Genomic DNA, 23,792 nt, shown 5'->3' with positions numbered 1-23,792 from the left:
CTAAACAATTGTTGGAAAAATTACTTGTGTCATGCACAAAGTAGATGTCCTAACCAACTTGCCAAAGCTATAGTTTGTTAACAAGAAATTTCTGGATTGGTTGAAAAATGACTCAAACCTAAGTGTATGTAAAATTCCGATTTCAACTGTATGTCAAGACTTGAAAATGGCTGTCTAGCAATGATCAACAACCAACTTGACAGAGCTTGAATAATTATTTTAAGAATAATGTGCTAATATTGTACAATCCAGGTGTGCAAAGCGCTTAGAGACTCACCCAGAATGACTTACAGCTGTAATCGCTGCCAAAGGTGATACTAACATGTATTGACAACATTTTTACAGCCTTATTCAAAAAAATGTTAGTTTTTAAAAAATTCTCTCATCATTTAAATTCCCTCATCAATCTATACACAATACCACACAAAACAGATGAACAATTTTCTGCTAATTAATAAAAAGTATTCAGACCCTTTACTCAGTACTTTGTTGAAGCACCTTTGACAGCAATTACAGCCTCAAAACTTATTGGGTATGATGCTACAAACGTGGCACACCTCTATTTGGGGAGTTTCTCCCATTCTTCTCTGCTGATCATCTCAAGTTCTGTCAGGTTGGATGGGGAACGTTGCGGCACAGCTATTTTCAGGTCTCCCAGAGATGTTCGATCGGGTTCAAATCCGGGCTCTTTCTGGGCCACTCAACGAGATTCAGAGACTTGTCTCGAAGTTACTCCTGCGTTGTCTTGGCTGTGTGCTGAGGGTCATTGTCCTGTTGGAAGCTGAACCGTCGCCCCAGTATGAGGTCCTGAGTGCTCTGGAGCAGGTTTTCATCAAGGAACTCTGTACTTTGCTCCGTTCATCTTTGGCTCGATCCTGACTAGTCTTCCAGTCCCTGCCGCTGAAAAACATCCCCACAGCATGATGCTGCCACCACCATGCTTCACAGTAGGGATGGTGCCAGGTTTCCTCCAGATGTGATGCTTGGCATTCAGGCCAAAGAGTTCAATCTTGGTTTCATCACACCAGAGAATCTTGTTTCTCATAGTCTGAGAGTTTTTAGGTGCCTTTTGGCAAACTCCAAGCTGGCTGTCATGTGCCTTTTACTGAGGAGTGGGTTCTGTCTGGCCACTCTACCATAAAGGCCTGATTGATGGAGTTCTGCAGAGATGGTTGTCCTTCTGGAAGGTTCTCCCATCTCCACAGAGGAATTCTAGAGATCTGTCAGAGTGACCATCGGGTTCTTCGTCACCTCCCTGACCAAGGCCCTTCTCCCCCGATTGCTCAGTTTGACCGGGCAGCTAGCTCTAGGAAAAGTCTTGGTGGTTCCAAACTTCTTCCATTTAAGAATGATGGAGGCCACTGTGTTCCTGGGGACCTTCAATGCTGCTTTTTTGTTACCCTTCCCCAGATCTGTGCCTTGACACAATCCTGTCTCGGAGTTCTTCGGACAATTCCTTCGACCTCATGGCTTGGTTTTTTCTCTGACATGCACTGTCAACTGTGGGACCTTATATCGCCAGGTGTGTGCCTTTCCAAATCATGTCCAATCAATTGAATTTACCACAGGTGGACTCCAATCAAGTTGTAGAAACATCTCAAGGATGATCAATGGAAACAGGATGCACCTGAGCTCAATTTTGAGTCTCACAGCAAATTGTCTGAATACTTATGTAAATAAGTTATTTCTGTTTTAGTTTTTTTTTTAAATAAATGTTTCAATATGTCTACAAACCTGTTTTCACTTTGTCAATATGGGGCATTGTGTGTAGATTGCTGAGGAAATGTTTTTATTCAATCCATTTTAGAATAAGGCTGTAACGTAACAAAACGTGGAAAAAGTCAAGGGGTCTGAATAGTTTCCAAAGGCACTGTATATTCCTGTATTTCATTTTCAATAAATTTGCAAAAAATTATAAAAACCTGTTTTCACTTTGTCATTATGGGGTGTTGTGTGTAGATTGGTATGGAAAAAAATCGAGTTAATCCATTTTGAATTCAGGCTGTAACACAACAAAATGTAGAATAAGTCAAGGGGTCTAACTAACTTCTGAAGAAACTGTAGTTCTGCTGTCGTCTGCTTACTGCTGCCGTGCAGTAATACGTAATCAGATGAGCATTTGATCTATTTCATAAGAATCATGCATGTAGACCACATTCATCTGTAGCATTAGTTAACTTATGGTCACCTGGGGCGAGATGCGGACTGTTGCCTGCCAAAGTAATCTGTTCACTATCCTAAAGAGCTTTAGACTGTCCTTGAATATTTCTGCTTGGATGCAAATAAGGCTTTGGCTTGGGTTCAATTGACAACCTGCCCATCTTCTCTCATCTTAAACAGAAAACATGCTTGCTAGGTAAACATTTTTTCAAATAACATCTTGCTATTGGTTTATCTTGATAAATAATCATGCATTGTGGTCTTTTATTCTGTGGAAACTTACACTATCAAAATTCAGTGTGAGTCAATGAACCAAGATGGGTCCTTGGTTTGCTTTGCATTGTCTCCACATAAGAATTGGTTTTTGTCTCGCCGAAGAATTTTCCATTTTTTTTTTTTATCAAGATAAATATATATATACCACATTCCTCCATCCAGAAAGGGAACCTGAGCCATGTGAATGGTAATGATAGGTGCTAGCATAAAGGTGGAGCTAATGATTCCCTGCCGTCCATTTGGTGTATTTGATACTCTGTTATCAGCAGGCTCGGCACTAATGGAAGATCAGTCTGTGGCGTTCCACAAGGCTACCTACTGAGACATTTTGTCAGTTGGAGCTGGTCTGGATGTGGATCAAGGGCAATATGGAACAGCATAAGCATGGAATAGGCCAGATATCACCTAGAATGAAATGATATGGCCTGTAATAGGCATGGAATAGACAAGATGTAAAGTTTTCCATGTGGATATAGGTAACACATTTATGAATATAGGTCCACATTTATGAATATATTTAAGGGGTCAGGTGCTGCTGATAACTCCAGTGTTGGAGGTAATAACAAGTGTTAAACCAATATAAATCATTATCACATTTCCCAGCATGGTCTATTGCAGGTTGATTTTTAGAATTGTTTGTTTCAATAGCTATCATTTTGCATGTACATTGATTGATTAATTAATTGTATGCTACTCAAATATAAATAACATACATTTTTCCAAACCAATCCAATCTGTTACTTGGACTTATTTTAAATGTTTTAGGTAGTCTCATATATTCAGTCATTCTGAATGCAGGTTGCGGGTGAATACAAATGGCAAATGTTGGAGATCCCCACTCTGGCTGGATTCCAACAGGAATTACACGTCACTTTGCAAGCCAGCATAATATGACTTGCAGGTCTGATATTGCCTATAAACCATGAGTTTCAGGCAACTATATTAGGATAAACTAGGCCCTTAAATTAAGGCCTAATTAAATATGTGTTTTATTGTGTTAAATAATGCAATTTCAATGATAACATATTCACTTAGGATATCACTTGGTGGAGGACACAGGACTAAAAATGGATGAACGCAACCATCATGTCTTTCTTTGTAACTAACAAATTCAGTCATGGGTGTTAAATGTACCACTCACTCGAAAATCCAGGCACTATGGGAAATATGCAAATGAGCTTTACACTAAGAAGTGTGTTAATTTAACAATAAAAAGTGTGGACCCATATAGACACTGGACCAGTGTTAAATTTAACACTCCGTTTTGATTTAACACTGGACCATTTGCTGTGTGTGCAGGTATAGCTTTAATATCTCAAGAGGTGAACATTGTAGATGAGGGGGAGTAGATAAACTGTAGACCAGGGTTTAGTAGAATACTTAGTAGATGACTCCAATGCTGGCAATATAGAGAAGAATCATACTGTACAATCCTGATGAGCCAGCTCAAAACTGCACACACACAAAACATGTTAATAATGACTTGTGTCAATCTTCCTTCACTTGCTATATAAAGTAACCGTTTAAAAAAATCTTAAACTATAGCCTCTCGTCTTGCAGCTTGAGTGGAGTGTGTACCTGTATTAGGTTTTCAGGGAGAGATAGAAATGGAAAGGGAGGAGCAGGTACAGTGTGCATCTGATGAGAGAGGGATTTCCCCACAGACAAGACCAGCACTCAGATCAAACAGAGGATCCTACATCTGCCTGCGTCCCAGAGACACCTGCGACCATAACGACTCACATCAAAACCATGAAGTGGAGAGAGAGGCATAAATCACCCTCTACAGAAGTGACAACTTAATAACCACATCACATTCATACTGTGTGGAGCATGGACACACATATTGCTACAAAACACACACACACACACACACGTTCATACCAACATACATGTACAGAACAATCTTATACCTCTTGCCACATATAAGATATAAAACAGAAAGGTGCACGTTTCATGCACGCATACACACAACGATGGATCGTTTTATAAGATGGATAGTTTTATACACAGGCAGATCATTGAAAAGCATTCAGCTACATTAAATGTGCAATGATATACACCCTCGCACATTCGCACACTCACACACACTGGCCTGGTTTAACCCCCATTTCCTCCAAACAGAGAGAGCTTTATTGGCCATTGAGAAATGACAGCACTCACTAAAATATTTGAGGGCTTTTTCACAGATCCAAAGGGGGTCAAGGGTTCCAGATCTAATTTTCCATTGCTCTTGGTATTTACTTTTATTCCATTTTTCCCACCATGGCCTCGAGCGGTTAAATAGCTAGCGCACTGTATTAAAATGCTTCGATATAAATGTCCTTAATATAAACACAAATATGAAGCTGTTTATATATATATATATATATTATGTTTCTAAGCATTACAAGCTATCCTGTTTTGGGTTTGTTTACTTTTTTCCGTCAGAGTGGGGAGGTTGGTGTAGATTGGTGTTGGCAGTGGAGCCTCGGGCCAGTTCGGAATTGAGTTAAGGTCAGTCCTGCCACCTAATTCTGGTCCATTAACCCTTGGTGTTGCGCTTACCTCCAGCCCTAACATAGGCCTCGACCCTTACTCCACTTCAGTCCCCCCAAGCCCCTCTTAAACCGCTACTCTGGCCCTCTCTCTCTCTCTCTGTAACGGTTTTCTTCATCTGAAGGAGAAGCAGACCAAAATGCAGCGTGGTTTCTTCGATTCACGTTTAATAACAAAAAGATAAACACGAACACTACAAAACGTGGAAAACCAAAAACAGCCCTATCTGGTGCAAAACACAGAGACAGGAACAATCACCCACAAACACACAGTGAAACCCAGGCTACCTAAATATGGTTCCCAATCAGAGACAATGACTAACACCTGCCTCTGATTGAGAACCATATCAGGCCAGACATAGAAATAGACAAACAAGACATCCAACATAGAATGCCCACTCAGATCACACCCTGACCAACCAAAACATAGAAACATACAAAGCAAACTATGGTCAGGGTGTGACACTCTCCCTCTCTCTCCCTCTCTCTTTCTTGTGTTCATTCCGTCATTATCATGACTAATACTTCCACCAGTGACTTGACTCATAATGGGCCCTGGATAAATTTGTGAACGTTACATACATAGGACTAAATATATATATATATATAGCTCAACAGCTCAGTTTCCTCCGTTGACTGCAGTCCGAACAGAAACAATGGCATCCTATTATTCATTAGGCACGTTCTGGCTGCAGCCCTACTGGTGGTCATGTGTGGTCAACAGGGACTATGGAACTAGTTTTTATTCTTTTAACGCAACCTCAGAAGGAAATTGAGATTTTTTTTGCCATAACTGCAGGCAACACATATTATGGAGTGTGTTTCCATTGTAATTATGGAGTGTGGTGCTGTCTGGAGTTTGGCATGCTTTATTTCTCAGGAAGTGTAAGGTGACTCCCTACTTACTGTATGAAACGAATTTAAATATAGCATAATTATAGCATAAAGCTCATATAAATTTGTCCTGAGCACATGTTTAAGGCCAATGATCATGATGAGATAAGAGGGCAAATGCCCACAAATGCAGAGAGCCTGAAAGAGGCTGGACAGGGGAATAGAGTTCAGCCTTGACACATTTTAGTGGCTCATCCAAACTTGACCTCTGGTCCTCTCTTTTAAAACCACAATGTTTCACTGAACGGTTTCACTGACCGATTCTTCTGACACCCACACAGCTTCTATGAGCCTCGGCGTAAAATGCCAAACACAGTCACTTCTCTGTCTGTGAGCAATGAACATTTCCTCCCTGACCGGTATGTGGTTTTGTCCCTGGCAATTTACAGCAAAGCACTACATTATTTTCCTATTACATTGATGACATACTTATCTGCTAACAAGTGATGTGGTGTTTCTCAACGTCGTTGCTGAAGCTCACTCGGGGAGCTAGTTCTTTTGGCTGTTACTTCTTCTTCTCTCTCTTTTCTCCTTTTTCTTTTTCTCCCCTCTTTTTTCTTTCCCCTTTCTACAGACAAAAACAACAACTATATAAAAAAATAAATAAGTCACACATGTTTTAATTTGTAGAAATAGAGACATATCAACAAATCTAATCAACCTGTACGCATTACATCCAGTCCATAATGTTGGCTCACTATTTTGGGGCTCAAGTCTAAGTGAGTTTAAGTTAGGATGAGTCACAGGCAGTATTGTCCAGAAATGTTCCTTAAACATGAGCATATAGGAAAGGTCATAATATCTGAGAATAGCGCTGGTGGTGTTTAGATACACCTCTTTGGCCTACTTTCTCGCTAGGGGCGATGTGGGTAAAGGACACAGGGACCACGATCACCGACCTCTCATCATGTGAGATGGAGGAAGGAAGGGCACTGCGTTATGCAGTAGCCTATTCATCTCTGTTCTGAAGTCAGCGTGGGTTATTCATGACATGGTCATTGTAAATGCAGCATCTATTTCGTGAATATGTAATGAATGAATGGATGAATGCATTCATGAATTCATTGAGATTTAAGGCATTTTGTCTTTACAAACCCCAACGTTGTATTGAATTCTTTTCCATATGCCCGGTGCTACTGGGAAATGTTGACAGATTTGTTTAATTCCTTCATTTTCTGTCCTGGGGCTTTCACCAAATGAGTTCTTAGGCGAATGTTACCATTCAAATTAAACTCTTTATGACAACACATTACATGCAGTGGCTTCAGAAAGTTCTAAAACCCCTTTGACTTTTTTCCACATTTTGTTGTGTTACAGCCTGATTTTAAAATGGATTAAATGTCGATTTTGTGTCACTGGCCTACACACACCACATAATTGAGCCCGTAATGTCAAAGTGGAGATTTGTTTTTCATTTGACCAATTCATTCAAAATGAAAAGCTGAACTGGCTTCAGTCAAAAAGTATTCAACCCCTTTGTTATAGCAAGCTTAAATAAGTTCAGGAGTAAAACTGTGCTTAACAAGTCACATAACAATAATAGTGTTTTGCGGGTACTATTTAATGAAGCTGCCAGTTGAGGAATTGTGAGGTGTCTGTTTCTCAAACTAGACACTCTAATGTGCTTGTCCTCTTGCTCAGTTGTGCACCGGGGCCTCCCATTCCTCTTTCTATTCTGGTTAGTGCCAGTTTGCACAGTTCTGTGAAGGGAGTAGTACACAGTAGTGTACGAGATTTTTAGCTTCTTGGCAATTTCTCACAAGGAATAGCCTTAATTTCTCAGAACAAGAATAGATTGATGAGTTGCAGAAGAAAGGTATTTGTTTGTGGCCGTTTTGAGCCTGTAATCAAACCCACAAATGCTGATGTTCCATTTACTAAACTAGTCTAAAGCCGGACAGTTTTATTGCTTCTTTAATCAGAACAACGGTTTTAAGCTGTTCTAACATCATTGCAAAAGGGTGTTCTAATGATCAATTAGCTTTTTAAAATGATAAACCTGGATTAGCTAACACAACATGCCATTGGAACACAGGAGTGATGGTTGCTGATAGTGGGCCTCTACACTTCTGTAGATATTCCATTAAAAAATAGTCTTTTACAAGATTAACACTGTATTGCTTATCAATTTTATGTTATTTTAATAGACCAAAAATGTGCTTTTCTTTCAAAAACAAAGACATTTCGAAATGACCCCAAACTTTTGAACGGTAGCGTATATCCCCATGAAACTGACTGAGATAAAATAATTGGTTTGCAGATTCTGCAGGGATGTTTCATGGTAAAACTTGAAGAATTATCTTTCACGATTGAATGAGGTGGTGTTTGTTGTCTTACAGTAATCTTATACTACGCTATTATATTTGGTTCTGTTATGTAGAATACTATCATTATGTGATCTGACTTTATTAAACAAGCGTTATTCTCCTCAGTAACTGAAAGTAGAAAATAAAGTAGAAAATATGCACTTGCGCAGAACATGATCTGCACATGTGCAGAAGCTTCGGGATATTTAGTCTCCCGGACTTGTACTAATTAACTAAGAATAAATATTCAATTTATAATAACAATTAGCAAAAACACTTTCTGTCTTGCTTCAGAGGATTTGCTTTGATTTTGTTGCCTGTATGCTTTGAGTGTGGCATTTTTATTGGAATATTCACAAATACAGTAAGTGAACTGCTACTGTGTTTTATGCAGAATTTTTACAGTGATATTCCAAAATACAACAAATATTTCTCTGACATATTCAATTTTTCCCACAATGCAATGTAATTTACGGTAATCTACTGTATTCAGTTTATAAGTATGTTACTGCTGATTATACAGTAATTCACTGTGACAATCACATGATTTGTTTTACAGTGTACTGTACTTTCAAACATCTGTGCTAATGGGCTATTAAAAATATGTAGAAATCGCTCTGCCATTTTCTGGTTGCTAAAATTCTAATAGTTCACCTAATTTCAGTTTATGTGACAAAAAAAAACAAGTAGAGAATATAGAGAGAGAGAATGTAGAGAATATTTGTACCATCTAAACCGCTGTGAAATATATTTTCCATAACCAAAATAATTGTATTTTCAGCAGTTTGTAGCTGGTGTACAAAAACGAAAGTAAAAGATGCAAAAACTAAACTTAAGAAGAAAAGCTTAGAAATAGGGCACATAGAACCGATGTATAGCTTCTTAGACTTGCTTTCAATGAGAATGACAGATCTATGACACACATTTCAGTGTGAATTTGCAGCTTTTAATTCATGGTTGCAGACATAAACCCTTGCAATAACTCACACGAGACTTCTCCTTTAAGACCTTTCCCTCAAGAGCCCAGTCAGTCCTTTTTTATGTAGATGATGGCCCTGCCTTCAGGGGGCGGGAGAGATACTGTACAAACTCTTGGAAATCTGCTCTCCCGTCAAGTGCGGTAGAGGCGTAATCAGGAGGGAACAGGGTTGACTCGCACTGTGCCACAGAGAGCTTTGGATATTGATAAGCCTGTGACGAAGCAGCGGACAGCAAACTCCCATTGTAGGCTACGTACCACACTTGTGTGGCGCTTCATATAGAGGCGCGCCGTGCGTTATAAGGAGAGAATAACCTCGTGTAGGCTACAACGCGTGGAAAAGGGAAAATAAAAAGGGATTTTAATCAACTTGAAGAGTTTTGATGTCTCGAGGGATAACCTAGCTTTAGCCTGTATTAATGTGTAGTATAAATAACATTTTACTAATCTAGTCTAGAATATTATTTGTTTGTAAGCTTTGTCTGATATATACAAGTAACTTAAAATGTTTGAAGATTTTTTTTCTCATTATATTGATTATTTTTTTAGGATAATGTAAGATGTTTATTTTAAAGCCATAGTCTATAACATTGGGCGTTTTAATTTCGCACCTGGACTTTTAATGTATCGACTGGTGCCTTAAAAACATTTTTAAATTGTGTGATACCAAACAGCCTGAGACTATCATCCCGACTGCAGGAGATTATTGTGTTTGGAACACACCACAAACAGTTCCTTGGGGATTTAAAGACATCAATTGAAAATGGACCAAATCATCTTCAAAAAAGTCGCCTTACTCCCCTAGTCCCCTGACAGTGGAATTTCGAACTGGGTGGACGTTCTGTGTGGGAAGCGTATCATTGAGCAGGCTACAATTGCTAATTCACGGGACACTTTGCTGAGAAGACAAGTGTAGGTGTCCGTCCACTTGCAAGGCAAGGAGTTCCAATTCCACAGAGCGAGCCGCTGTCCCCACGCCTAGTGCTGAGGGAGAGACTCGTGCTGTTTCCATAAATGCTTGGTCTATCGCGGAGAATCCAGCCTGGGCAGCAAGATGAGCTCGTGGGTTTGGGTTCAGCTGCTCGCGTTGCTTGCGGCATGTCTGCGGTCGGGCAACGCAGAGGTATGTGACAGAGTCAATTAATTAATTCAAATGTAAGCCTAATTGCCCAAAGTCCGTTGCCAAATATATGTTTTTCTGTTTAGCTCATTTGAAAGGCTACGTTTATTTTCTTTGTTTAATTTGACTGTGAATGGTAAAATTAGGGACCATTGTTGAGTATATTTGACACCAGGCCCCAATTATAGACCATTGTTGAATTTCAGGGTCATTGTATTTTAACAATGTGTGCACTAGGCCTTGTGTGCTCTCCAAACAAAAGGCACCAACTTGTTACACTCAGCAATGTTTTGTACAAAATAAATGTGAACCAGGCCCCTCACCCCTCCACTTAGTGTATGTTTGTGGCATACAACCACATGTGCACTTGTTATTGTTGATTAATTAAGCTGCGTCTTGTAAGTTAAACTGCTCATCATCTGAACCACATCTTATGACAGCTCACCTCATGGCTTTAATGCTTCTATATACAATTGATTTGAAACAGTCCTAAGTTTCACTTCAGGCTGTGAGGGCCTCATGGTGAGGACATCAGATTGGGCCCTGCTTGGTAAGGTAACCATAGAACAGTTACAGCACATGGCAGACCCGTCTACAGAACCTAAACTTCTTATAGTCCAGAATCCCTAAGTGAAAATAACAATCTTTCCTCCAATGCTTGTCCACATGCTCATGCTCAACATGGGCCCCTCTCCAGATTGCCTAAACGCATAAACCTGTTGATAAACATCATATGAGTAGAAGGCGAAGGCCATCTAAAATCTCACCAGACCCATCATGAAACATGCCTGGGAGCTAAGCAAGGCCAAATGTGTGTGTGTGTGTGTGTGTGTCCACAGGATATTTGACAGGCTAGCAATGGGATGAGCGCTTTTCACAGCAACACAACTATAAATCATTCTGATTATGCTACGGCTGACCATTGTCTTGAATCATGGTGTCGAGGGCCTTAATACAAACGGTGACAGTTAAAAAGAATGTGTTTAACTCAAGGGGAGAGGGGTCTCGTCTTGACTGCTGGAGTCGATTCTATGTACTTTGTATCGTAGCATACACAGCAAGTGTCCGAAAAGTTCCTTCCCCAGGATACGTCCTGCATGTGACACACATGTTAAGTGCATGGTGAATTAAACCATGGTGAGTCCCGTCCCCTTATGGCTTATATCTTTAAGAGAGGAGATATAATTCAAGTTTGAGGGTCTCATTTTGAGAGACTTGAGAAGAGGCCAAAGTGGCCCTAACTTGAATACAATACTAATATAGACAGAATGTACAAAACAGTAGGGACACTTGCTCTTTCCATTACCTAGACTGACCAGGTGAATCCAGGTGAAAGCTATAATCTCTTATTGATGTCACTTTGTTAAATCGATTTCAATCAGTGTAGATGAAGGGGAGGAAACAGGTTCAAGAATCATTTTTAAGCCTTGAGACAATTGAGACCTGGATTGTGTATATGTGCCATTCAGAGGGTGGACGGGCAATACTGAATATTTAAGGGCCTTTGAACGGGGTATGTTAGTAGGCACTGGTTTGTTTCAAGAACAGCAATGCTGCTGGGTTTTTCACAAGTTTGTGTATCAAGAATGGTCCATCACCCAAGGACATCCAGCCAACTTGACACAACTGTGGGAAGCATTGGTGTCAACATGGGCCAGCATCCCTGTGGAACGCTTTCGGCACCTTGTAGAGTCCATGCCCCACTGAATTGAGGCTGTCCTGTGGTCAAAAGGGAGGGGTGGGGGTGTTCTTAATGTTTTGTACACTAAGTGTATATATATACCATTTAGCAGACACTTTTATCCAAGACAACTTACAGTCATGCATTTTACATACTAGTGGTCCCAAGAATTTAACCGACTATCCTGGCATTGCAATCACTATACTCTCCCGACTGAGCTACATCGGGCCATTTTTGTGAAGTTCACAGGATTGGGCAGTAGCGGCTGTGGGAAGAGACTATAGTGAAACAAAGCTCTGACTATGTGGGTCATAACAACATACACACGCAGTCTTCAGTTATGGGAAATGGATGTTTAAACAGGGTGAAATGCGGCGCCACCCCTTCTTTGCTGGGTTTCCCAGAATGCCGTTCAGTTGCTTTCATGCTATCAGATCGATGACTTCCTTTTTATTTATTTATTTATTTATTCAACCTTTATTTAACTAGGCAAGTCAGTCCTCTAGTGTGTCTTGTTCCCAGAGCTGCCAGTGGTGTGTGTTGTCCACCACATTTGTCATGTCAAAGACTGGGCTTTTGGAGGCCGCCTTGGAGGGACGCAAATAAATGTCCCAAATCATACGAATTGCCCTGAGGACAGGTTGTTGGAGGTGGCAGTAAGGGTTGATTAGAAAGTATTGTTAATGTATAGTCGAACTAGTCCTCTGTCATCTATCTATACATCCTCCCATCCAGTGATGTATTGGTGTACATGCTTGTAGCTAGTGATCACATGAGGTGTCTTTGAGGTATACCATCAGGGAATTCCCTCAGTCAACTAAATCCCACAGAATGGATTCTAGCTGTATAATGTAATGTCTGAATGTGTTTGTGTGTGTTCCTATAAACGTATGCATAAACCATGTGCTCATAGGCATGGTTTTAGGGATTGCATGGGAGAATGTGCACACGTTCAGCCGTATGTGCATTTGTGTGTGTGTACTCGCATGCCGGCAGGCAGCAAAACTAGACCCATAATCATGTATCCTTATTCCTCACCTCTCTACTCCTATAGCCTGTACCTGGCATTCCTCAGCTCAACCCACTTCCCATTAAACATCACTGGGGCAATGTATTCCCTGTTAAGTGCACTATGTATTAAATACGGGGACTGGGACTGTCTCTGTTTCCATCTCTATTCAGAGAGATGGAGATCTACTGCATGATTGCTCTAAAATAAGTGCATGTCTCAGTCTGTGTGATCAGAAGAATGACAGTACATTTCAGAAGACACTGACTGTTCCAGAACTTCCAGATGTGACCCAGTCAGATGCTGACTTGTGTGTGTGATTTAGAGTTCTGATTTAGAGTTCACCAATTAGGACCAGAGTAACTCCGGGATTCCTACAGTATTATAGGGTGAAGGTTATGATTTTCTGTTTACATCAGTTGCAGGCGGTGAAGTGTTTATTAAATTTTTCCCGCCCAGACACAAATCGCCATGGCAACGGCCACTCTATGAACAAAGGCCCAGACCATAATGCACAGCCAGCACAATTAGTTTGCGTCCCAAATGACATTGCTAGTAGTGCACTAAATAGGGAATAGGGTGCCATTGGAGCCTCAGCCCTTAGACTGGGGCCAAGGAGAGGAAATAACTGGGATGGCTCCTCAGGGGCATCGCTACACAAATAGAGATGTTAATTTAACTCATGGCATTTTCCTTTTGTATGGCTGGACTTTCTTCAGTGCCCAACAACAATGGGGAAAAGTACATTATGTACATTAATAGTGTGTGAATGCCGTTCACGCATGGCTTCTTCCTCCTCAAAGCACTCCCCAAAGGGCTTAGTTTTGTTCTCACAAGAAACTGAATGGATGAATGTAACGGACAGAGGTGGTTCGACTTGTGTTAGCTCCCTGAATGAATGCCTAGGCATTAGCTCAGAAAGCTAACTCAGTATTGTGGTGAGCATTAGACCCGGGATTCGGACCCAATAGGTCAAACAGTGGTAGACCCAGCTAGCAAGAGTTAATATCTCCATAGATGCAACTTCTTCTCCTTTATTCATCCATCCCTCCATTATTCCCCCGATGTCCATCTCTCTGTTCTGATCCACCTCTCCTCCTCCTCCTCTCAACCACTCCATCCCCCACTACTTCCTGAACCCTTCCTGACTCCTGTGACCCCTAAGTATTAGCAGATGAGGTGACACAAGGCCAATAGTCATTCACCCCCTCTTAGTCGCCATTGTGAATCCAAGCAGCCATTTCCTTCATCCTCTTTTTTCATTAATGATTAGGGGGGTAAGTCGGGTAACCCCCTAACCCTAACCCACACCTACCTACATGCAGTGGTGGAAAAATTGTCATACTTGAGTAAAAGTAAAGATACCTTAATAGAAAATGACTCAAGTAAAAGTGAAGGTCACCAGTAAAAGTCTAAAAGTATTTGGTTTTAAATGTACTTAAGTATCAAAAGTAAAAGTATAAATCATTTCAAATTCTTTATATTAAGCAAAGCAGACGGCACAATCTTCTTGTTTTTAAAATGTATGGATAGCCAGGGGCACACTTCAACACTCAGACATAATTTACAAACAAAGCATGTGTGTTTAGTGAGTCCGCCAGATCAGAGGCAGTATGGATGACCAGGGATGTTCTGTTGATAAGTGTGTGAATTGGACCATTTTCCTGTCCTGCTTAGCGTTTCAAATGTAACCAGTACTTTTGGATGTCAAGGGAAATGTATGGAGTAAAAAGCACAATATTTTCTTTAGGATTGTAGTGAAGTAAAAATAAAACATTTCAGAAATAGTCAAGTAAAGTAGAGATACCCCCCAAAACTACTTAAGTAGTACTCTAAAATAGTTTTACTTAAGTACTTTACACCACTGCCTACATGTGCCACTGCTGTTGTCTCTTTGCTTCCATATCTACACAGAATAAATGGGGAAGCTGAGAAAATATTTGATTTGGGAGAATCTAGTTTTATTCCTGTCTCATCTCTTTCTCTCAGGGGGATCCTCTCCCTCCAGGTTTGGTGGAGCTGGTTAGGAGCAACCCTATCTCTTCCATAGAGGACCTGCAGCTGCTGCTGCTCAGTGACTCCGTAGGTAAATATCTCTAACGTTGTACTATGCTGATACTCATCAACATGCACATGCATTTTAGCAGAATCGGTTCACAAAGAAACCTACTGTCATAGGTGCATATATGTTTGCGTATGGGTGGCCCTGGGATTCAAACCCACATCCTGGCTCCCGAAGCCTAATGCTCTAACAACTGAGCAGTACAGGACCACAAGCCAGCCAGACACACTGGTCACGCCAAGAGATGGAGGCTCTCTCAGACGAACTAACCCGATCAACAGAGACTGAGTGAAAGAAAGTGAAAACTGTTGTCACATGATGCCCAGATTTCATTCCCAACAGGGACAGGCCAACGTCACACACAGTAAATACTATAAACAGAATCTCACAGACTGACTAACAGACAAACCGTCAGTGACACAGAGGGCAGAAAGACTTCTTAAATAGATACACATATTCCCATCATTGAATAGCGAACATCACATACAGTAAACACTATATACAAACTCAACGAGATAAGAGAAACAAAGAGGGAACTATTCAGTGTCTCAAGATACAAAAACATACAAACATGAGGTCATGACAGAAAGAAATTCCCACACAAACAGACATCTATTAAGGGGAAGCTCAACTTATAAACAATGCCTCAAACTCTCTCATAAACACACACATGCACCGTACACAGATGCATGCACGTGCGCGCACACACACACACACACACACACACACACACACACACACACACACACACACACACACACACACACACACACACACACACACACACACACACACACACACACACAGAGAGAGTAAAAGTCATAACCCCCAAAAATATACAAAATAAACAATTGAAGCAACAAGCTGAGTAGATCTGTAAACTAATATTGGATTGGATTGTTTTTTGTCAGATGAGGATTTCTCTGACGATTTTTTGCCGAGTGGACAACACTCCAACAACACTAGCAACCGATTGCCAAGGAGTCTGGGTGAGTTTTCACCTTCCTCATAGTCTCTGACGCTAGGCTATAATTCCACATATTTCCGTCACTCATGTTGACTTGGGTGGTTTTGGACAGCTATATCTAATCCAAAATGAGTTGTGTAATGCATGTTGTGGTAAAGAAACATATAAAGTATGTCACCATATTGCGATTCATTAGTTATTTGCTGAACAAACGCCTTATGACTTGCAACTCCAAGTTACACTCCAGCACGTATGAAGATTCATGCATACACTGTTTCAATAGCATGTGATTTCTTTTTAAACAGCATAAGTAATATACCTTCAGTAGAATTAGTGTAAACAAAATGTTTTATACATTTTGAGGCCTATGTGCTGACTGATTTGTATGCACTGAGCAGTGTAGATGGTATGCTTTTAACATTAAGCCTGAGGCTCCAGCACATTTACAATTATGTGTCTGATTTGCTGATTAATGTACACTGTCCCATCTTATGAAACCTGTCTGTAATATGGGAGGTTTTAAATGGTCTGTCTGTCTGTCTGTCTGTCTGTCTGTCTGTCTGTCTGTCTGTCTGTCTGTCTGTCTGTCTGTCTGTCTGTCTGTCTGTCTGTCTGTCTGTCTGTCTGTCTGTCTGTCTGTCTGTCTGTCTGTCTGTCTGTCTGTCTGTCTTTGTTGTCTCAGACGCCCAGCCGGCTCAGCAGGCACTATGTAAGGTGAGGACAGAGGTGATGGAGGTGACCCGTGCCATGTTGGACCGCAGCAACGCCAACTTCATGTTGTGGCCTCCCTGTGTGGAGGTACAGCGATGCTCTGGTTGCTGCAACACCAAGAGCCTGCAGTGTGTCCCCGTGCTGACACACACCAGGCACCTACAGGTACATATACACCACCACCCATCTCAACACCTGTCCTCTACCCTGAAACTCTTTCCCAGGTTGTTTCTGTAAAAGAGAATGTTCTCAGCTGACTTAGGCCTACCTGATCAAATAAAGGATTTGTCATAAAAAATAAAAAGTGATTTAGTCATTTTGAATCTCCCTCCTCCTCCTCCTCACTAGGTGATGAAGATCCAGTACGTGGACAAGCGGCCCAACTACTCCAAGGCAGTCGTCTCGGTCCACGACCACGTGGAGTGTCGCTGCCAGCCCGCTCCTCGTCCCCCGGCTGCCCCCAAGAAGAAGTCCACGCCCCGCAGACAGCAGAAAGACAACAAAGGAGAGGGCCATCCAGCCAAGGCCAGATCCAAGGAGGAGCTGCACCGCAGAGATGAGCTGAAGCACAACCAGAGGATCCAGCTGGAAGACCTGCTGGACCAGCACTGGAACCCCAAGGACACCTCCTCAGACGCAGGGGAGAGGAAAGGGGGCTATGGGCTGGACCATGACAAGATGGATCCTCAGTGGGTGCTTAACGCTACCAGACAGCTGGGGGCTAACGAGTGGACCGAACCTCGACATCACGATGACATGGAGGAGGGGAGAGACAGTAGTAGTGTCAACGGCACTACAACAGCAGTGGACATCGACATGGCACAGCTTGACCACGAGAAGAGAGATAGGCTCGAGACGCGTGGGGACTCGCTATTTAACATTACTGAGGGAAATGTCAGTAGGGGAGATAGGCAGCAGGGTAGTCTGAGCCTCAGTGAAGAGGAGGGAGACCAAGAGACACAGAGACAAGCCACACAAACACAGAGTCCCTCGCTACGCACCAACACATCAAAGCAACAGCGACATGGGACCAACTCCTCCTCAGAGGAAACCAAAAGCAGAGAGGGAGCCAATCAAAGAACGGAACAGCAATTCCATCCTACGGAGGAAACCAATCAGAGGCCCGAGAGCAGATTCCCTCCCCTTGAGGAAGCTGATCAAAGACGTAAAGACAATGAGACCCCTGATTCAGAGAGGAACCTCCAGCACGCTCTCCAACTGGAACAGGAGAAGCTGGAGGAGGAGAGGAAGGAGCTGTTGTTACTCCACAGGAGGCTGGACGATGAGAAGGAGCTCCTGAGACGCGAGCAACAGAAACAACAGCAAGAAGAAGAGGAGCAGCAGTACCATCGGCCTAATCATAAACATCAAACTCAAACCACCACACAAAGAACAGGTAGATAGAGAACATTGTGAGCTAGCAAGTGTGTGTGGTGTGTGTCTGTGTGGCTGTGTCTGTGTGTGTGTATATGTGTTTTGGATTTATGTTTCTCAGTTTCATGTGTATTCCAAACTGTTAAATGATCTGAATCTAATATTCTCCTATTCTCCCAGACACAGTTTCACCCGCTTCGACGCGAGCGCCCTCAGTCCTGGCTGGTCCCCGGCCACCTGCTCGGCCCGGCCCAACTAGGAAGAGAATGAGGAAGAACAACCGCAAGCGTATCAGCAAGGCTGCAATGAGAGCAATGCTAATGTAGAACCTACAATCTCTCTGAAGGTAAGAGATAGAACGGATAGAAATGGTTTCCTAACACAAATACTTTCCAAACCCATTCAAATACTTTCCAAGTACTTTCAAATACCACAAATACTTTCCAAGTACTTTCAAATAACACTTTAAAATACTTTTTTGGGCAAGGTATTTGCAAACAGTTTTCAAATACTTTCCTAACCCTTCCACATACTTTCCACAGAAAAGTGTATATTCATATACAAAAACTATATTCTACATGGTCTAGAATATAACAATTTTAACAATTTGTCTGTTTCTCCTTCTCATCCAGGGAGTGATGCTCTCTGTGTTTGTTGTGGACAATCCAGTGGCGACACCGAGCAGTTCATTCCTTTCTTATGAGTTAATATTCGAGTGTCAGTAACCTGCTCGTCCTGTGACCGTGAGGTATTCCCTAATAGTACTAATGATTGTCTGGTGAACCCAAAACAAACCCTTGGACGGAAAGAAATATGGGACAAGAAGAATGGGATGTAAATACATACGAGGCTGAGGTGATCCATCAACATATGTCTGATCCATCAAAAGATGGATCTCCTATTAACAACAAGATGTTCCCCCAGTCGGATCAAGAACATTGGAACGTCGGAACAGAACATTCAAACCACATTAGAACTTTGGAACAGATCATTGGAACAACATTAGAACTTTGGGAGATATCATTGGAACACTGGATGAACATTGGAACGTTCACAAGGATGTTGGACTGTTGTTGGACTCAGTGCTATTGGACCTCCCTCGTGACTTTTGAACAGCATAGTAAACCACTCCAGTCAGTAGAGATCAAGTCGGTTAAAAACTCTTCACATTCTCATCCAAGGCATGGTTTATTATCCCAAGAAGTGGACTGATCATGCTTGTCAAGAAGACCAAAGAGAGAGAGCATTTTTATGTCAGTCCAAATCTCCTATTTCCCTATGAGCACAAGACGTTGAAAATACCTGTTTTTTCCTTTGAAAATACTTTAAAAAAAATACATATTTCCAAAATGTTGCTTACTGGGTTCTGACATGGAAGAAGACATTTTATTTTTCGGACTAGAAAGGTACAATAATAGAGGACCGGGAAAATACCATGGCAAGCAGATATTACAGGGACAATGGGAAAGAAATGATGACATGTATATGAGCTAGGACTGTTGGAATGACTGGTAGTCTTGACTGATGTGTGCAGTATCCCTACAATTGTGCTTAAGCTGCTCTATATGTTCTAGTCTATTCCTGCACTAAGGAAGGTCAATAGAACTACGCAGCAAAGATATTGCATGTCTCAATAGTTACACAATGTAGAATCTCGTTTTCCTAGAAACATATTTAATTGTATTTAATTTGATCTAAAACACTGGAATTCCATCAACAACAATGCACCGGTTTGCATTCTCATGTTCAGCCGAGGCTTCCGCACTTCCTTCGGAGAATGGGATTAAAACAAGATGCAAGGTGCTAAACAGGGTTGCAATTACACCTTCATGTCTGTCTTTAACATTATTTATTCCTTATATCACATAGGTCTCATGTGTTCACTTTCAATAGGATTACTGCATATGAAGCATTTTGGGAGTTGAATATCGATCCCTGTTCCGGTCTCAATATAATTTGAGCTGTCAACCTTTGTGCGCACAGACCATAGCCTAGATTCAATCAGATCAAGCGTTATGTTTTGGCGGTGTCAGAGGAGGAACTGCATTGGAGCTGTCAAATTGGCTCGAAGTTCAGAACAAGAAAGTGTTGGCTATATATAAATAATTACGCTCAGGTTGAAAACCTGATCAATCAAATGATGGGATTTTCATCATCCTAATGGAGGTGTAGATTACATCTCACATTCTAGTGTTCCAACTTGTTAACAAGGCTGCATAGGATTTCTGTTCATGAGACTCAGCCAATGGCAATGTCCGCTTTAGGTGTTAACGCCGGGGACTCAGTTCCACCGCTGACACTGCTAAAACAACCGCCATGGGAATGTTGGCTAAAGCGGACATGGATCTGATCGAATTGAGCCCAATGTAACTACAAAGAAAAGCTTTGAAAAAGGGGAAAAGGTGTTGCCTGCCATTGACTGTCTGTATGATAGACAGGTTATGGTAATGACTTTGTGTTGTCGTATAGCTCTGTGTGGCAGTGTGGTTGTGCGTGTGTATGTGCCTGTTTGTGCCCGCGCGTGTGTGCAATATTCGTGTGGGTATGCCCGTGTGAGAGTATATGTAAGTATGTGAACAGAATCATATTTATGTATTTGATCACTAACACTCATGAGTCCATGAATCAGATAGTCCCTTATTCTTAATGCTCACTGCTAACCAGTCCTTGTCTGCATAGGGAACAGTAGAGCATCAGACCTTCTGTATCCTGAGGCTGCGTTGCTTTATTTCATTTATTTGGTGAATAATCTAACACTACAATTTGAAGAGAAGAAGTGCCCCGATAAAAGTGTCAGACATTAAAAGCAGCATGGGCCAGGTGTGTCAAGCAAAGAAGCTCAGTGCTTGTGTGTGGGCCACTGCTGGTCCACTGTCAGGTAAAGTGTTCTCACTTCAAATAGCCTAACTACCAGCCAAACTTATTTTAAATATTGAAAATGTGGCATGTGTCATAATGCCTTCTTTCAACTGTAATGAGTTATTGTCTGTTTTGTTATGAGTTATCAAAAAATGAATGTTGTGATAATGGCCACTTAATTCTATTTTGATATGATTATAAAAAAACATATGCGAGAAAGTGTACTTGTGCTGTGAGCTGTTGTCCTGCTTTTTGTGTTGTGAAGTAAGAGAAGCTACCCACTGGGCACCGACGTCAGTTCGACGTCTAGTTTTGATTTACATTTGGTTGAGTTGTCAACTAAGGTGAATTCAAGTTTCAAGTTGTAATGTCACGTGCACAAGTACAGTGAAATGCCTTTCTTGAATAGCTCCAAACCCAACAATGCAGTAATCTATCTCCATAGCTAGGTTTCCATCCAATTGGCGACAGATTGTCATTCAGTTTTAATGTACTGAATAAAAATCTAAAGTTCAATGTGTTTCCATCACATTTCAACTCCTGATATAACTATCAGGAGAGTTGAAACAGCTCGTAGATACAGTGCAAGTCTGTGAGGTCAGTGTTGCCAACTCCTCAGTAAGGAAAGTATCTATTGGCTGTCCTAAAAGTCCCCAAATTTGCATAATTGGCCATGTGCATGTAATTGTGATGGACGCTGTAGGAGAGAGGAATAAATGTCATGGGAGAGACTAAAAGTGAGTACAAAACACCCTAAATATGTTTCGAACTCCAAATGAACTTTCTTCTGTCGATTCTTGTTTTCTTAAATGTCACATTCCAACCCTCCTTTATCCAGGCTTGGGACCGGCAAAAGTGACCCAAAAGAGACACTGGCGGAGTTACATAGTTTTAAAAGTTTTTTAATTTTTAGTTTAGTTTTCTTAATTTGGTTTGGTTTTTAACCTTATGGTACACTTAGGAGCCTACAACAAGTCACAGTAAAACATTACAATTTTTAACCATAACATTTTTAAAAACATTTTTACATCTACATTAACAATCTAAATGGACCAAAAACAGACTATAGAAAAAAGTGACCATGGCAATGTGAGAAAATTATGGTAACTAGTCTGGCCCTAATTCAGGTTAATTGTTTTTTTAATGTAATCCAGGGTGGGATCAGCCAGCGGCGGCTTCCCGCATGCACGATTCATTTGCAGTCTGGACGCGGAGGGGTGAACATATCCTGCTCTGACTGCAGCTGGGAGGGACTGTTGCGAGAAGACTGGGCCGCCTGTGAGTGCTTTGGGACGGGGGTGGGGCCCACGGCAGCACCGACTGCTCGTTGAGAAGAGTAAGAACGATGCGTGCTTTCACGTCAGTCTCCAAAAGTCTCCAATAACACCATAAAAAGTTGATAGATTTGTTGCTTGTCGCTTTTTGAAAATGTGTCGCTAGAGTGGTCTGAATACTCGCTACATATAGCGACAAAGTCGCTAAATTGGCAACACTGTGTGAGGTTAGGCACGTCTACATGATGAGATTATTATGGATAAGAGCCAGACATTTTTTTTGCAGTCAAGCATCATCCATCATGTCACCAGAATAAGACCTTCGATATTTTTTGGAAAGGAGCATCAAAATCAGTGTGCACTTTCACCACCCTGTGAAGTTCATCATCATTTATTTAATCTGTAGCCTAATAAACTGCATGGTTTCTCGAGTCATAGTGGGAGGACCACACACCATATCATCGAGTGACTCCAAATTCACTTCGATATGATGGCTAATAGGGCATTAAGATGTTTCTACCACCATTTCTCGCATTAACTAATTTTACCGACACCAAAAGATCCCAACATGGCAATGAACATATTATCTGTCGGCATTTATAAAATTGTACCAACTCAATGTTTATATCCAAGGACAAATTAGCTAGCAACAGCAAGCTAGCTAAATAGGACGAATTAGCTAGCAAGTGCAAGCTAACTAGCTAAATTGCCATACATGTTTAATGCTTTTCGACCTGTCCCCAAATTAATGTCATTGGTTCAGAGTTTGTTTTGATATTTTAACCTGTGTGTCGTGATCGCGTTTGGTGTTGGGGGACAAAATACATTTATGCGCGGTAGTGCACAATGGTGCACGCGCGCAGCCGGTTTGGGTTCCGTGTAAGTGTAACATGTTCTCAGTATATTTACACCTGTTCTGAAAGGCCTCAGAGTCTGCAACACCACTAAGCAAGGGGCATCACCAAGCAAGCGGCACCATGAAGACCAAGGAGCTCTCCAAACCGGTCAGAGACAAAGTTGTGGAGAAGTACAGATCAGGGTTGGGTTATAAAAAAATATCCCAAACTTTTAACATCCCACGGAGCACAATTTAAATCTGTTATTAAACAATGGAAAGAATATGGCACCACAACAAACCTGCCAAGAGAGGGCTGCCCACCAAAACTCACGGACCAGGCAAGGAGGGCATTAATCATAGAGGCAAGAAAGACACCAAAGATAAGCCTGAAGGAGCTGTAAAGCTCCACAGCGGAGATTGGAGTATCTGTCCATAGGACCACTTTAAGCTGTACACTCCACAGAGCTGGGCTTTACAGAAGAGTGGCCAGAAAAAAAGCCATTGCTTAAAGAAATAAATAAACAAACACGTTTGGTGTTCACCAAAAGGTATGTGGGAGACTCCCCAAACATCAATCTTCTAGAGATTTGAGACTGGGACTGGGAGATTAGGAGGCCTGCGTCTTGTGACTGTAGCGTATGTGTAGGTATGAATGGCAGGACCAAATCAGAAAAATAGGAGGCGCAAGCCCGTGTAATACTTTGTAGGTTAGCAGTAAAACCTTGAAATTAGCCATTGCATTAAC

The 23,792-nt window shown here is 41.5% G+C and overlaps 1 protein-coding gene across 1 annotated transcript; it reads left to right on the top strand.

Annotated features, from left to right (window-relative positions):
• Positions 1-9,271: 9,271 nt before the first annotated feature.
• LOC112258474 (trichohyalin) lies at positions 9,272-21,159 on the top strand. The gene is made up of 7 exons (XM_024432867.2): positions 9,272-10,275; positions 14,952-15,048; positions 15,936-16,013; positions 16,674-16,867; positions 17,051-18,098; positions 18,257-18,422; positions 18,709-21,159. Exons 1-6 carry the CDS (start codon positions 10,207-10,209, stop codon positions 18,400-18,402), a joined length of 1,632 nt encoding a protein of 543 aa, XP_024288635.1. The 5' UTR covers positions 9,272-10,206; the 3' UTR covers positions 18,403-18,422; positions 18,709-21,159.
• Positions 21,160-23,792: the final 2,633 nt, after the last annotated feature.

The sequence above is a fragment of the Oncorhynchus tshawytscha genome, linkage group LG09 (genome assembly GCF_018296145.1).
Source record: "Oncorhynchus tshawytscha isolate Ot180627B linkage group LG09, Otsh_v2.0, whole genome shotgun sequence".
Taxonomy (NCBI): Eukaryota; Metazoa; Chordata; class Actinopteri; order Salmoniformes; family Salmonidae; genus Oncorhynchus; species Oncorhynchus tshawytscha.
This window is presented reverse-complemented; position numbering and strand designations above follow the sequence as displayed.

Excerpts from the sequence above, each read along its gene's own strand:
- LOC112258474 (XM_024432867.2), top strand. The coding sequence starts at position 10,207 with ATGAGCTCGTGGGTTTGGGTTCAGCTGCTCGCGTTGCTTGCGGCATGT. Across the intron at positions 15,049-15,935 it reads GCTGCTCAGTGACTCCGTAG|ATGAGGATTTCTCTGACGAT; the intron begins GTAAATATCTCT and ends GTTTTTTGTCAG. Across the intron at positions 16,868-17,050 it reads CACACACCAGGCACCTACAG|GTGATGAAGATCCAGTACGT; the intron begins GTACATATACAC and ends CCTCCTCACTAG.